The sequence below is a fragment of the Anolis carolinensis genome, chromosome 1, assembly GCF_035594765.1.
Source record: "Anolis carolinensis isolate JA03-04 chromosome 1, rAnoCar3.1.pri, whole genome shotgun sequence".
Taxonomy (NCBI): Eukaryota; Metazoa; Chordata; class Lepidosauria; order Squamata; family Dactyloidae; genus Anolis; species Anolis carolinensis.
The window spans coordinates 270,214,344-270,226,833 of record NC_085841.1 but is presented as its reverse complement, the minus strand read 5'-3'; the positions used below and the strand labels follow the sequence as shown (position 1 = coordinate 270,226,833).

Below are 12,490 nucleotides of genomic sequence, written 5' to 3'. Positions count from 1 at the left end.
TGTTTTGTTTTCTCTTGTTTTTATTGTATTTTATGTAATACAATACATAAAATACTTGTTTTGTACTTGTTTATGTACTTGTTTATTAGTATTATTTTTATATGTGTTTCACATTGCAAAAAGTATTGTTGTGTGTTTATATTTTACAAAGTTTTTTTTTTTAAAAAAAAGATTCCTTAAAGACAAGATCTGAACCTATGTAGGATGGTGGTAGTCAGTCAGAATGGTTGCAACTGTCCCTGATTTCAGTCTCTGCACTTGAGTCTGGAGGCCTGAAAAAGCCAGACAGGTTGTGGACAAAATCTGCACAGGGCTCTTCCATAACAGCCGATATGCAGTCCCTATTTTACAATGGCCTGAGGTTGATAATGGTCCATGTTTGTCCCCTGTGCTATGCTACCTCTCCAAAAAGGACCAAAATCACTAAAGGACATTGCATCCCAGAGAGGCAGTGCAAAAGGATGCCTAGGTTGATGGTCCTGAAAACAACTTTGGATTCTACAACATAAACAAATGCTGAATGAGATCAACATGAACACAATTCATTCAGGATACTGAAAAATGATTGATTGATGTGGCATTAGTACTGTATATCTTATTTTACATAAAATATGAAGAAAAAGGCAAGTATCTACTTGATTAAGCTTACAATTTTAATTTCAAGAAAAATGATAAAATACAAAAGTAATTGTATGGAATGGTTCATACCACAGAAAATCTTAATAAGGGAAACTGTAAACCAGAGCAATATATACACGCATTTTGTTTCTAACGGCAAACAAGTTTGGCACTTTCGAATTTGAAATATCTACCTAGAAAAAAGGGTTTAAAGGAATTGAATGGATTTGACTGATACCTGGATCCAATAAAAGCCACATATTTTGTAAAAATGTAAAAAAAAAAGTTATTAGCAACACTATTAGTTTTGCACGGAAAATAGGAATTTGTACTTGGGATAGCTTTTAAGTTTGTACCTCCTACAAAGTGTTGAATAATGAATGAAGCTGAATTCTTCCTGATTCCACAAGCTGCAGCCAGCGCTTTATGAATGGAGAAGCAATTAGACAGTCCAGAGTGAAACCAAACCAGGTTTGTGGCCAAGGCCACACAAAACTGTAGCTTCACACAAAGACCACATGGAAACTTGTAGAAGTCTACATTTCACTCCACTGAGCTGCTATTAATTAAGATATGTTCAGAAACTATAACCGGCAGAACCATTTGCCTATGAAGAGTGGAAAAATACTCTCATCTCCTCTGACAACAACAATATAGGCCAGGTTCTGTTTCAATTATTGCTGGCTGGGGAAAAATACAATGCAATTCTACTGGTTTCAGAAACTGCATTCACACTTTGTTAATAACAATTGTTTATTAAGAACAGTATCAAAGGAATAGAGCAAGAAAGATAATCTCCCCAATTTCCTAGAGATAGCTGTATGAGCCTGTTATTTCACATAAATATATGGTCATTAAAACTCTCAGTATTTCTTGCATTGCATTCTCCTGAGATCTCTCTGCTAGAATTTTGGACAGCATTTGATTCTTCTCCTACAGACTTCAGCTGGCATTTGAAGTATCTCATGAAACGGGTTCTAGTCTATGAAACTTTATACCACAATAACACATTGTGTAAGGTAAGTTCACAGGCCTCTTATAAATGTACTGATTATATTGTACTAAAATCATAAAAAGAATGTTTTCAGAGCTGTCTTGATTTAATGAAGAGTAATAACCAGGATAGGCTTTAAGTAATATTACTCAAGCAGAATTAGAAATTGGATGTTATGTTATCACTATTTTTAAAAATCCAGAGTATAATTTTATTTCCCAAAGATAACAGTAAAAAATATTGATCTGTTAAATTATCTCTTTTTCTTTTTCATAGAACTTAGAATAAGCCTGAAGGTAAAGGCTGAAGTATCATAAACAAACCTGTTTCTTCTGTGTTTAATGCTCAAACTATTTTGCTAAAGTGAAATTACAAATAATTTATTTTCCAATTTTAGTTAAGAGTGAGACAAGGGAAGAAAGAATACTTTTTCTGTCTTCTTTCACCCAAATTCCATGTTGGTTCAAAACTATACACAATAACAAATATGAAATTAGAACTTACTCATGGTACATTCGCAGCACATCATACAGATAATCTTTCTCTGCTTCATTATCAACTAACAGGTCAACCTGGAAACGAAGAAAAGAAGAGTATGACCATAATTCCCTGACTACAAATTATAAATCCCTTTATCCTTAAGAAAACATTTTAAAAAGGCTTTTTCCATAGCCTTGAAACACATACACACATCTTTTTCTCTGTTGAATTAATGACCATGTCTGAATCTAGCCACTGCATACTGTCATGCAAAAAGTTGTCATATGGTTATTCTCTTACCTGATAATGAGTAAATTGTTGAACAAATGTTTTCAGAAACCTTTTTGGCCAGTCACTAATATAGCACATGACTATTTAATTAGAAATTATTGGCTAGTTACATTTGGGCTTCAGCAGCTTTAAACTAGAGACATCAGCATCCTCCTCATGATACAATGCCGTGAAATGGATTACTCCTTTTAGCTCTGATGCCTTGACATAGCTCTCTGCTAGGCTGTTATTCTTTCTTCACTCTCTGTCACACCACTTAAACTTGTATCAGGTTGCAAGACTTTCACTTTGCTAACTGTTCTAAAATAAATAAATAAAACTGCAGTCTGTATATATCATGTGGCACAACTTGCTTTTATCGGGATTCCTGAAAACACAAAAGGTGTGATTGCTTCTTTATAAGTAACAGTATTTTTGCCATTATTTGATTTAAAACTAAACTACGGTGACCAGGCCCGTAGCCAGGATTTTGATTTTTGGGGGGGGGGGGGTGAGTCTGAATGAGAGAGGATCTACCCTAGCAAACCTTTTGTATCGTTATCCCAATACCCCCATGCATATGGGATATATTGAGCATAGTGATCACATCATGATATGAATAAACATAACAGTTTAAATAATAAATTAAGGCCTTCTCGTGGACCACCCTGAGAATTTTTTTGGAGGGGGGCTATAGCCCCTCAAGCCCCCCCCCCCCCCCCCGGCTACATGCCTGGCTATGACAGAATTTAAGGAAGAAGTGCTTTATTCTCATGATTTGAAAAAAATCCTGATTTGGATAAAAGCTCCCAAAATCCTAGTTCAGATTTAGGAGGCTCTAGAAGTTCTAGTTCAAAAAGGAATATTTCAAAGAGCTGGTATCCTAAATGAAATCCTCTAATTTACTATATGTCTGTCTATGTAACAAGATACAGTAATACCTTGACACGAGTTTAATTCATTCTGTGACCAAGCTCTTAATTCAAAATGCTCTTATCTCAAAGCAAAATTTCCACTGAAATGCATTGCAATGCTATTAATCCATCCCCCAAACCCATTTTTAAAAAATAAGAAAAATGTACTTTAAAATAACAAATAATGTATAAATGCACATTCACATGGAACAATAAAAAGAATGATCAACTTTAAATGGTAGAAGCACAAAGTTGTGACATAGTAGAAGTACAAAGTTGTGGCAAGGAAGCACAAAGTGAAGGGATGGAAGCATCATTTTCTTTACACTGTACTCATTCCAGCCTCCTCCCTCTCTTGCTCTCTTTCCCTCTCTTCATGAAGCCAAACATACCAGGAAAGAAAAGCACACAAAATCAACTAACCCAGAATTCCTCAAACCGGACAAGAGCAAAGCAGACAGCAATCTCCCAAAGTAGACAAGTGCAAAGTGGACAGCAATCTCCCAAAGTGGACAATAGCATGAGGCACAGTGGCTGCTCCCTTGAAGCCCTAAAGCCCTGTAGTCTCATGCTAGTGCTCCCTCTGGCACCAGCTCTTAAGTCAAAATGCTGCTCTTATATCAAACTGAAAGCTGGTCAAGCAATTGCTCTTAACTCAAACACTATTAAGTTGAAATGCTCTTAAGTCGAGATTCCATTGTAGTAAGAAGAAAAAAATACAGCAATAATGATAATAAATAAAAAAACTTTATTTCTATTCTGCCCTTTCTCTCCAAAGGGACTCAGGGCAGAGTACAACAAAAATGGCAACTATTAAATGCCAAACATATTCATAGATTTAAAAAAAATACAAAACAGACTACCCAAATCTCAAAAGGAAAGAAGCAGCTAAGACAAAATTAAACAAAAATTAACTGATAATATAACCTACCAATTACTATGATAGCTTGTATAAAAATGTTAAGCAAAAATATATAAAACACACATAGTGATCCATTAAATTAATTATTAAAATATTAAATTGCCAATAAAGCCAGCAAGCCAACCCTACCAAGTGAGCTGAGACCAACTAAGGTTCGAGTATAATAGCAATATCCGGGAGATTATGCATTGATTGCATGTAAACTTCTAATCTTCCTCCTCTCCATATGCCATTGAAGAAAGATATGTTTTTGACTGGTTTTTAAAAGAGAGAAGGGAGGGGGCTGTTCACCAGTTAAGGAGGCATTTACCAGCACCTTCACCCACTCCTCCTCTGGCATCTCCTGTAGCTCATAATCCCTGGGATGGAACTTCCCTCACTCCCTAGAACTCCCTCCTGCCCTACATTATCTCTCACCGTTCCTGCAATCTCTGGAAGCCAAACAACAAGAAATAATTTCAAAAGTGGAAATATATGTTAGGAAATAAATTAAAGTCAGCCCTTCATGATTGCTGGGGTCAAGGGAGAAACACCATTGTGAAAGTGGAAAAATGTGGATTTTTTTTTTGCCTGAGAAGACACTTCTATAGGAAGCTCTAACTCCTTTAGTTCTAGAAGTTGATCCTGGGGTCTCACTAGAGGACCTAGAGATTCCTAGAGAGAACATACTAATCAATTTGATCCCAAAGTCAAGTCTGGAAAAGTTAAACCCACAAATGTGGAGGGCTAATTATATATTAGGGCTTTCAAGAGGCAAAGACATCTATAGGGTTTCAGAATCTTGATTTTAAGAGCTATCATGTTCAGAACTCCTCCCCCCCCCCCCCAAAAAAAAAAACCCTTCTAAACTCTTTTTATTGTGTGATCTATTGGACATACTGTATTTTCTAAGACTGGGTCTGAGGCAATGGTATCTCCCAATCCCACCAAAGTGGAGATGCTAGGAAATGAATCTGATACCTAATTCAGACTATGTGCCCTACTTCGAAAATATGGCCTAATTCTCAAAGAAAAAGAGAACATGCATTGGCAAAGTACATGGCTCATTTGTCAACCAATTTAAAATAAAAGTAAAGTCTATTGAATGCAATAGAACTTACTCTTCAGTAAGTGAACATGAAACTTTAACTAAAATTGAACACTTTGACATCCCATTGGTTTGGCTGGAAGAAATTTTTGCTTGTTCTTACATTGTTAATTGAAATACACAAAAAGTAAAAAAAAATCTTACTTTGAATTTTTCATTTTTTTAAAAAAAAAACTTTCTCAAAATTAAAGAGTACATTATTCTATGATCTCCACATTAGCTGATATACTAATGAGAGTAACGCCAAGAGCATTATTATTAAATGCTTTTGAGTCAGCTCAAATTTATGGTGACTTCTCACCATTTTGGGTTTTAGGGTAAATACATTCAGTGGAAGTTTGTCATTGGTTCCCTCTATTCATCTACATGTATTTAGACATATATTAACCCTGAAGCCACACTTCCAACTTCCATATTTCACCTGAAGTAGGCACTTCCAAGTATACATTTCCTCCTATATGAACAATCCCTCCTCTAGGAATGGATTTGGAAACCTATATATGAAATGATACCAGGGTTGCAGTTAGATGAAAAACAGATTCTTCAACATCTAACAGTTGAAGATAGAGCCAACCAATTCAATGCTCACATCCTCCAACAAAGGTTTAATTCACTTTTGATTTTTTGCATAGACCCTGCAAGCAGACACTGGTAACTTTCTTCTGGTAGGGAAAAGGACTAGCAGTCTCATTGTTATGAATATACAATATGATATACTTAGAGATAATGTTGTAGCTTGCAACACAGAAAGAAAAAAAAAACAAAGTGTTGTCGAAGGCTTTCCTGGCCAGGATCACAGGGTTGTTGTATGTTTTCCGGGCTGTATGGCCATGTTCCAGAAGTATTCTCTCCTGACGTTTCGCCCACATCTATGGCAAGCAACCTCTGAGGATGCCTGCCATAGATGTGGGCAAAACGTCAGGAGAGAATACTTCTGGAACATGGCCATACAGCCCGGAAAACATACAACATCCCCAAAAAACAAAAACAAAAAAAAACAAAGCTTGAACATAACCTTTTCCTTAATTTCTCTCCATCTAACAATTAGTTTTCTCATTTGACGAGGGATAACATAACTCTTTTGGAGTTGTAACTAATGTTTCAATTACTTTTAGAATTATGGTTTGTAACATCTTTACGGTGGCAAAGTGCGTTAAAGCACTGAATTGGAGACCGAAAGGTCCCAGGTTCAAACCCCGGGAGCGGAGTGAGCACCCACTCTTAGCTGCAGCTCCTGCCAACCTAGCAGTTCGAAAACATGCCAATGTGAGTAGATGAATAGGTACCACTCCAGCGGGAAGGTAACGGCGCTCCATGCAGTCATGCCGGCCACATGACCTTGGAGGTGTCTACGGACAACGCCGGCTCTTCAGCTTTGAAATTGAGATGAGCACCAACCCCCAGAGTCAGACATGACTGGACTTAATGTCAGGGGAAACCTTTACCTTTACCTATCTGATTGGTTTTCAAAATTACCTCTTAAAACATTACATGATGGTTGGCCCATGGTATGCTTTGTGCCACTGAAGTGAAAACATTCAGTTACAGTAGAGTCTCACTTATCCAACATTCACTTATCCAATGTTCTGGATTATCTAACACAGTCTGCCTTTTAGTAGTCAATGTTTTTGTAGTCAATCTTTTCAATACATTGTGATGTTTTGGTGCTAAATTCGTAAATACAATCATTACTACATAACATTGCTGTGTATTGAACTGCTTTTCTGTCAAATTTGTTGTAAAACATGATGTTTTGGTGCTTAATTTGTAAAATCATAATGCAGTTTGATGTTTAATAGACTTTTCTTTAATCCCTCCTTATTATCCAACATATTTGCTTATCCAACGTTCTGCCAGCCCATTTATGTTGGATAAGTGAGACTCTACTGTATTTCAAAATAATGATTAGCTGCATGAAAACAAGAATCACTTTAAAAATGTAACCAGTGGAGGCTTGTAATTCTGATATCAGTAGTGATGGAAAATCCACTACAGATTTTAGCACAAACTTTCAAAAGAGCTATCCAAGGTGCTGAATGTAATTCTCAAACTAGATGTAGCAATTTGGTTAGCTGCTCTATAGGTCGGACAAAAATTATGTAGTCCAAATTCTGTGACGTAATTTAAAAAGTAACTTCTGGATTCTGCTCTGTTGTGCAACACTTATTTTCCATGCGGTCAGCTCTCAATCTTTGTGGAGGTTAGGGTGCAGGATCGGTACGAAAGTGGAAAAAACATTTTATAATTTTTTATAACATAGAAATACTTCTTTGGGCATTTATAAGTCCTCCAGCATGATTCTATGGTCACTGCTACATATGGAAGAAGTGGTGTTGGTAGCAAAGAGTAATCCCTGAATAATCAAATTTACAACAGCTTAACCCACAAATGTGGAAGGATGGCTATAGTAAACAAATGTGTATGTCCTCTGTGTTTTAAAGCCGCTGAGATGAACATGTAAAAGTTTCATTCTCTTTCAGAATTGCTTTCTGAATTGTGGTGATTTTCTAATTATAACCCAGTTTCTGAGGTGAGACATGTTTCTACACAAATTCTTACATACTGGCCCCATGCAAAAGTAGTGCAAGCAACGCAAACCAATCTGTGCCAAAAGGGAAGTAATCTACAATGCAGACACAACCTGAACGTTTTAGCAATATTCAGTCATTTTTTCATTAATGCCTGTGCTTTAGGCAAAAAAATTTTTTTGATAAGAAATAGAACTGAAGTCTCTTCATCAATCTATGATGCAGACATAGGAAAGAAAATCCATTAATATGGATAGGAAGAGGAAATTTACAACACACAGTGGCTTCTATTTGGACAGTAGTGAATGGACCATTAAATCTAGAAGGGGTATAAACAGAGTGCTAATATTCAGTATGACATCATTTGCCCTTTCTAGCATCAGCAAAGCATCTAAAATAAGATAATATATCATGACAATACCAATAATTTCTTCTTTGTTTAGTCAAGGGGAGACATTGCTTCTGAATGCTGCTCCATTTAAAGCTACTCACAGCCCACCATACACTATTTCTAAAAAATCTTCCATTTTCCAGGGACAGATTTGCTGGCACATATGTGACTGCAAGTAATAAAAGAACCAAGATAGCTTTGTTTCAAGGCTGTAGATTCTGCTCTCTTCATGTCAGGCTGCAAATCTACGCTGCCAGGCTTGTTTCATGTAGACACATTAAAACTACACAGCCACCTAGACTAATTCAAGGCATTGCTTGAATTGAAACAAAATTATCTAGTTTTAATTTTTAAAACTCTGTTTTGTCTGAGATATCAGGCTGTCTAATTGCTTAGAAATTTATTTGTGGGTTTTTTCACTATGAGATTTTCATGAAAACAGAAGATTCAATCAGATTCAATCACTATTTAATGTGTTACTTTACTGACGCTGCAGCTTTTATTTATTTATTTTATAAAATTTATACCCCACTTTTCTCTTAAAGTGAGATACAAGGTGGTTTATCTTCAATGCTGTTTAATATTAATTGTGTCCCAATAGCTTCCCAGCACCTGGAAGACAATGAAGCAAGATTTTGATTTTTTTTTCCTTTGAAGAACCAGCTTTTTCCATTTATTGGGACTGTGGGGAGAATAGAAGTATACATTTATTCTGATCATTCTCTGAATGACTTGTGAATCTTATCAACATAAAGAGCCACAGGTACAAGGTACAAGACCATAAATATTACGTTAGATACATATGCCAGCTGTCTGTCTGCTGCTGCCCAGCCCAATATTGATAGTTAACAGGTATAATTGACAGTTATAATCATACAACTATGCTCTGCTTTTTATTACTTTTTAAAGTGATGCAAAATAGCTCAATATTCTTAATGTTTATTTTTACAACAGCTTTTCCCTTTCAAGGAATTTTCAGAAATTTGACTTTAATATTTTATAATTTTCAATCTAAGCTATAAAAGACAAAAGATTAATATGAATGTATCTATTGTGTGAGAGAGGTACAATCTAAAAACCTGAATGGAAATCTACCGAACGCTATTAAACGGGGAATTAAATATCAAGATTCCAAAGAAGAGTAGACACCAAAAATTCAGTTTACCAAAACCAAAGTCATCTAAGCACACCTACAGGATAAAATGCTGATGATTAATTTTTGTAAATGATCATCTAAACATTGTACAACAGCAACAATGGGGGTCATATGATTGGTCTTCAGGTTTGTGTATATATTAAAAACTAGGCACAAATACTGAAAGACTTGACATTTTGCACTTTACATAGTACCCTTGCATGTAATACATTTCTATTAGCTATTATTTTTTGAAGATTTAGCATTCTATTAATTTCTCATTCAATTGTTCTCCAGTAAGCCTGTACTCTGTCATATTCCCATATCATGTGATTAAACACACCTCTTTGTTTACAACCATGCCAACACCTGTCCTTTACCCCTGGTTAAAGTCGTGAAAGTTGTGCAGGAGTCCTGAACTATTTTTGTAACATTTTCCTTCTTGCTTCCCTGAGTACATTATAGGCACACATATCAGAAGACCCAGCATGGTGGAGTGGTTTGAACATTGGACTCCAAGCCTGGAGATCAGAGTTCAAATTCCGGGTGGCTTTGGGCAAGTCACTCTCTCTCAGCGTCGGAAGGAGGCAAAGGCAAACCCTTTCTGAACAAATATTACAAAGGAAACCCGCCCCCCCCCCCATAGGTTAGTCTTGGGGGCACTATAAGCCAGAAAGGACTTCTCAACAACAACAACAACAACAACAACAACAACAACAACAACAACAACAACAGGTATCAGATCAAATTTATACAAGGTGTACAGTATTCCCTCACTTATCGCAGATGTTACGTTCCAGGACCATCTGTGAAAAGTGAAAATCCGTGAAGTAGGGACGCTATATTTATTTTAATATTTATACATTATTTTAGTAGTTATACACTATTTTGAGTCTTTATAAACCCTCCCAGCACACTTATACACTACATAACCCTTTCCCATTCCCATTCTCGAAGAGGGGTAGCTGCGCACGAACGAAAGAAAACAAGATGTGACGGTTACTGAGCCAATTAGCAACTGAGATGCAGAGCAACATTCCCTAATTGGTCGCTTTCCATCAGTCAACCAATCATGTGTTGTTTACAATCTTACGTCGGCAAGTACCGTTGCAAGTAGCCACTGCGCAAGTCCTACTTTTCTGAGTAAATTCGCTATTTATGGTAAATCGTAATTTTTTGTGATTTATAATATTCTTTTAGCGGTCGAATTAATATTTTTAATTTGTGAAACAGTTAAAATACTGTGATAAATATTTTACATTAATATTTATTGAAAAACGGTGAAACAGCGAGTCCACGAAAAGCGAACCGTGAAGTAGCAAGGGAATACTGTACTGCACATATTTATATAATGTATACTGTAAGGTATACTGCACACTCTACTGCACAAATATTGATCGGTTTTACATATTACATACTTTACATACATATTTACATACACAACAACAACTTTTATCTCTGGTGCAAAATTGAAAAAGGAGCTTTTTGTAAACGAAACCCATTATTAATGCACCACTGAACCTTTGAAAGACAGTTTCCACTTGATTTTCCCGCACTGATAAAAAGAAATAGGCTCAAACAATGGCTGCATTAGTCAAAACTTCCTCATCCCTCCTGTTGGCTTGAAACTACAGTAGAGTCTCACTTATCCAAGCCTCGCTTATCCAACGTTCTGGATTATCCAATGCATTTTTGTAGTCAATGTTTTCAATACGTCGCGATATTTTAGTGCTAAATTCATAAATACGGTAATTACTACATAGCATTACTGTGTATTGAACTACCTTTTCTGTAAAATTTGTTGTATAACATGATGTTTTGGTGCTTAATTTGTAAAATCTTAACCTAATTTGATGTTTCATAGGCTTTTCCTTAATCTCTCCTTATTATCCAACATATTCGCTTATCCAACGTTCTGCCGGCCCGTTTACGTTGGATAAGCGAGACTCTGCTTTATTAGATGAGGCCTGGGCAAACTTGGGCCCTCCCTCCCTCCCTCCAGGTGTTTTGGACTTCAGTCCCACCATTCCTCACAGCCTCAGGCCCTTTCCTTTTCCCTCTCAGCCGCTTAAGCTTTCCAAAAAGTTCAGAAACTTTTAAGTTTTCTTCTTTGACGGACAGGTGGAATCCAGGTCCCCTTCGGGAGGAAGTGGGCCCGGATTCCCACCTACCCGGGGGAGAAAATAAAAGATGGATGGATGGCAAGAGCGAGGCCAATGGCTGCCTCGGAGGAGTGCCGGGAAGAAAGCGCTTCTTTCCGTGCCGTTGAAAGAAGCAAAGAAGCGCTTCCCTGCCCCCCCTCCCCCTCCTCCCCCTCTCCTTCTCCCCCCCGCAAAGGCTGAGTTAATTGATACCCAGAGTCCAGAGTCCCGCAAAATGTCCCCCGCGCCGCCGCCCCAGGGCTGGAGAAAGTTACTCCAGGCTCAGGAGCCAAAGCCGCGGGGGTCCCTTGACTGGCAGGAAGGCAGGAAGCAAGCGGGGAAAGGCGAGCGCGCCCCTCGTCTTACCTTGTGCCTGAACTCCCTGGCCACCTTGCGCTCCATGGCAATGAATGGGAGAGAGGGAGAGCGACCGACTCTAGGCTTTTTTGCCTTGGGCACTCTTCCTTCCTTCCTTCCTTCCTTCCTTCTTTCTTGCCTTCCTTCCTTTCTCGGCGCAGGTCGGGCGCGCAGAGCTCGGAGTCGCCGCCAGAGGGCGCAGCGCAGGGCGGCCGAAAGGGGCGGAAGGCAAGGAAAGGGGAGGCAAGGAAGTGAGCCATAGCAGAGCACTGGATGAACCAACCTGGACACGCATTTTATTATAGGACACAGAAATGCTGGGCCACTCTCACAACTACCATGTCAGACTACACAGAGAAGCCACTGAAATCCACAAGCAGGTGGACAGTCCAGCGGGCTGTGGCGCAGGCTGGAGAGCAAGCCAGCTGCAACCAGCTGCAATGAATCACTCTGACCAGGAGGTCATGAGTTCGAGGCCCGCTCGGAGTCTATGTTTGTCTTGTCTTTGTTCTATGTTAAAAGGCATTGAATGTTTGCCTATATGTGTAATGTGATCCGCCCTGAATCCCCTTCGGGGTTAGAAGGGTGGAATATAAATGCTGTAAATAAATAAATAAATAAATAAAATTTCAACAGACAGGAGGAGGCAACCA

The 12,490-nt window shown here is 37.9% G+C and overlaps 1 protein-coding gene and 1 long non-coding RNA gene across 6 annotated transcripts in view; one reads left to right on the top strand and one right to left on the bottom strand.

Annotated features, from left to right (window-relative positions):
• Positions 1-2,716, top strand: part of LOC134295379 (uncharacterized) — an 86,198-nt gene extending 83,482 nt beyond the window's left edge. For both annotated transcript variants that reach the window (XR_010001929.1, XR_010001928.1), the window contains exons 2-3: positions 1,558-1,637; positions 2,179-2,716. This is a non-coding gene — a long non-coding RNA (uncharacterized LOC134295379). The remainder of the gene's footprint in view (positions 1-1,557; positions 1,638-2,178) is intronic.
• Positions 1-12,010, bottom strand: part of ush1c (USH1 protein network component harmonin) — a 72,353-nt gene extending 60,343 nt beyond the window's left edge. For 2 of the 4 annotated variants that reach the window (XR_010001926.1, XM_062967671.1), the window contains exons 1-2: positions 11,847-12,010; positions 2,117-2,184 (exon numbers count right to left, since the gene is read on the bottom strand). Coding sequence is in view for 2 of the 4 variants with exons in the window: in XM_062967671.1 (XP_062823741.1) it covers positions 2,117-2,184; positions 11,847-11,882 (104 nt within the window). In the remaining 2 variants the exon portion in view is untranslated. The remainder of the gene's footprint in view (positions 1-2,116; positions 2,185-11,846) is intronic. The other 2 variants (XR_010001925.1, XM_062967670.1) reach the window with 2 other exon arrangements.
• Positions 12,011-12,490: the final 480 nt, after the last annotated feature.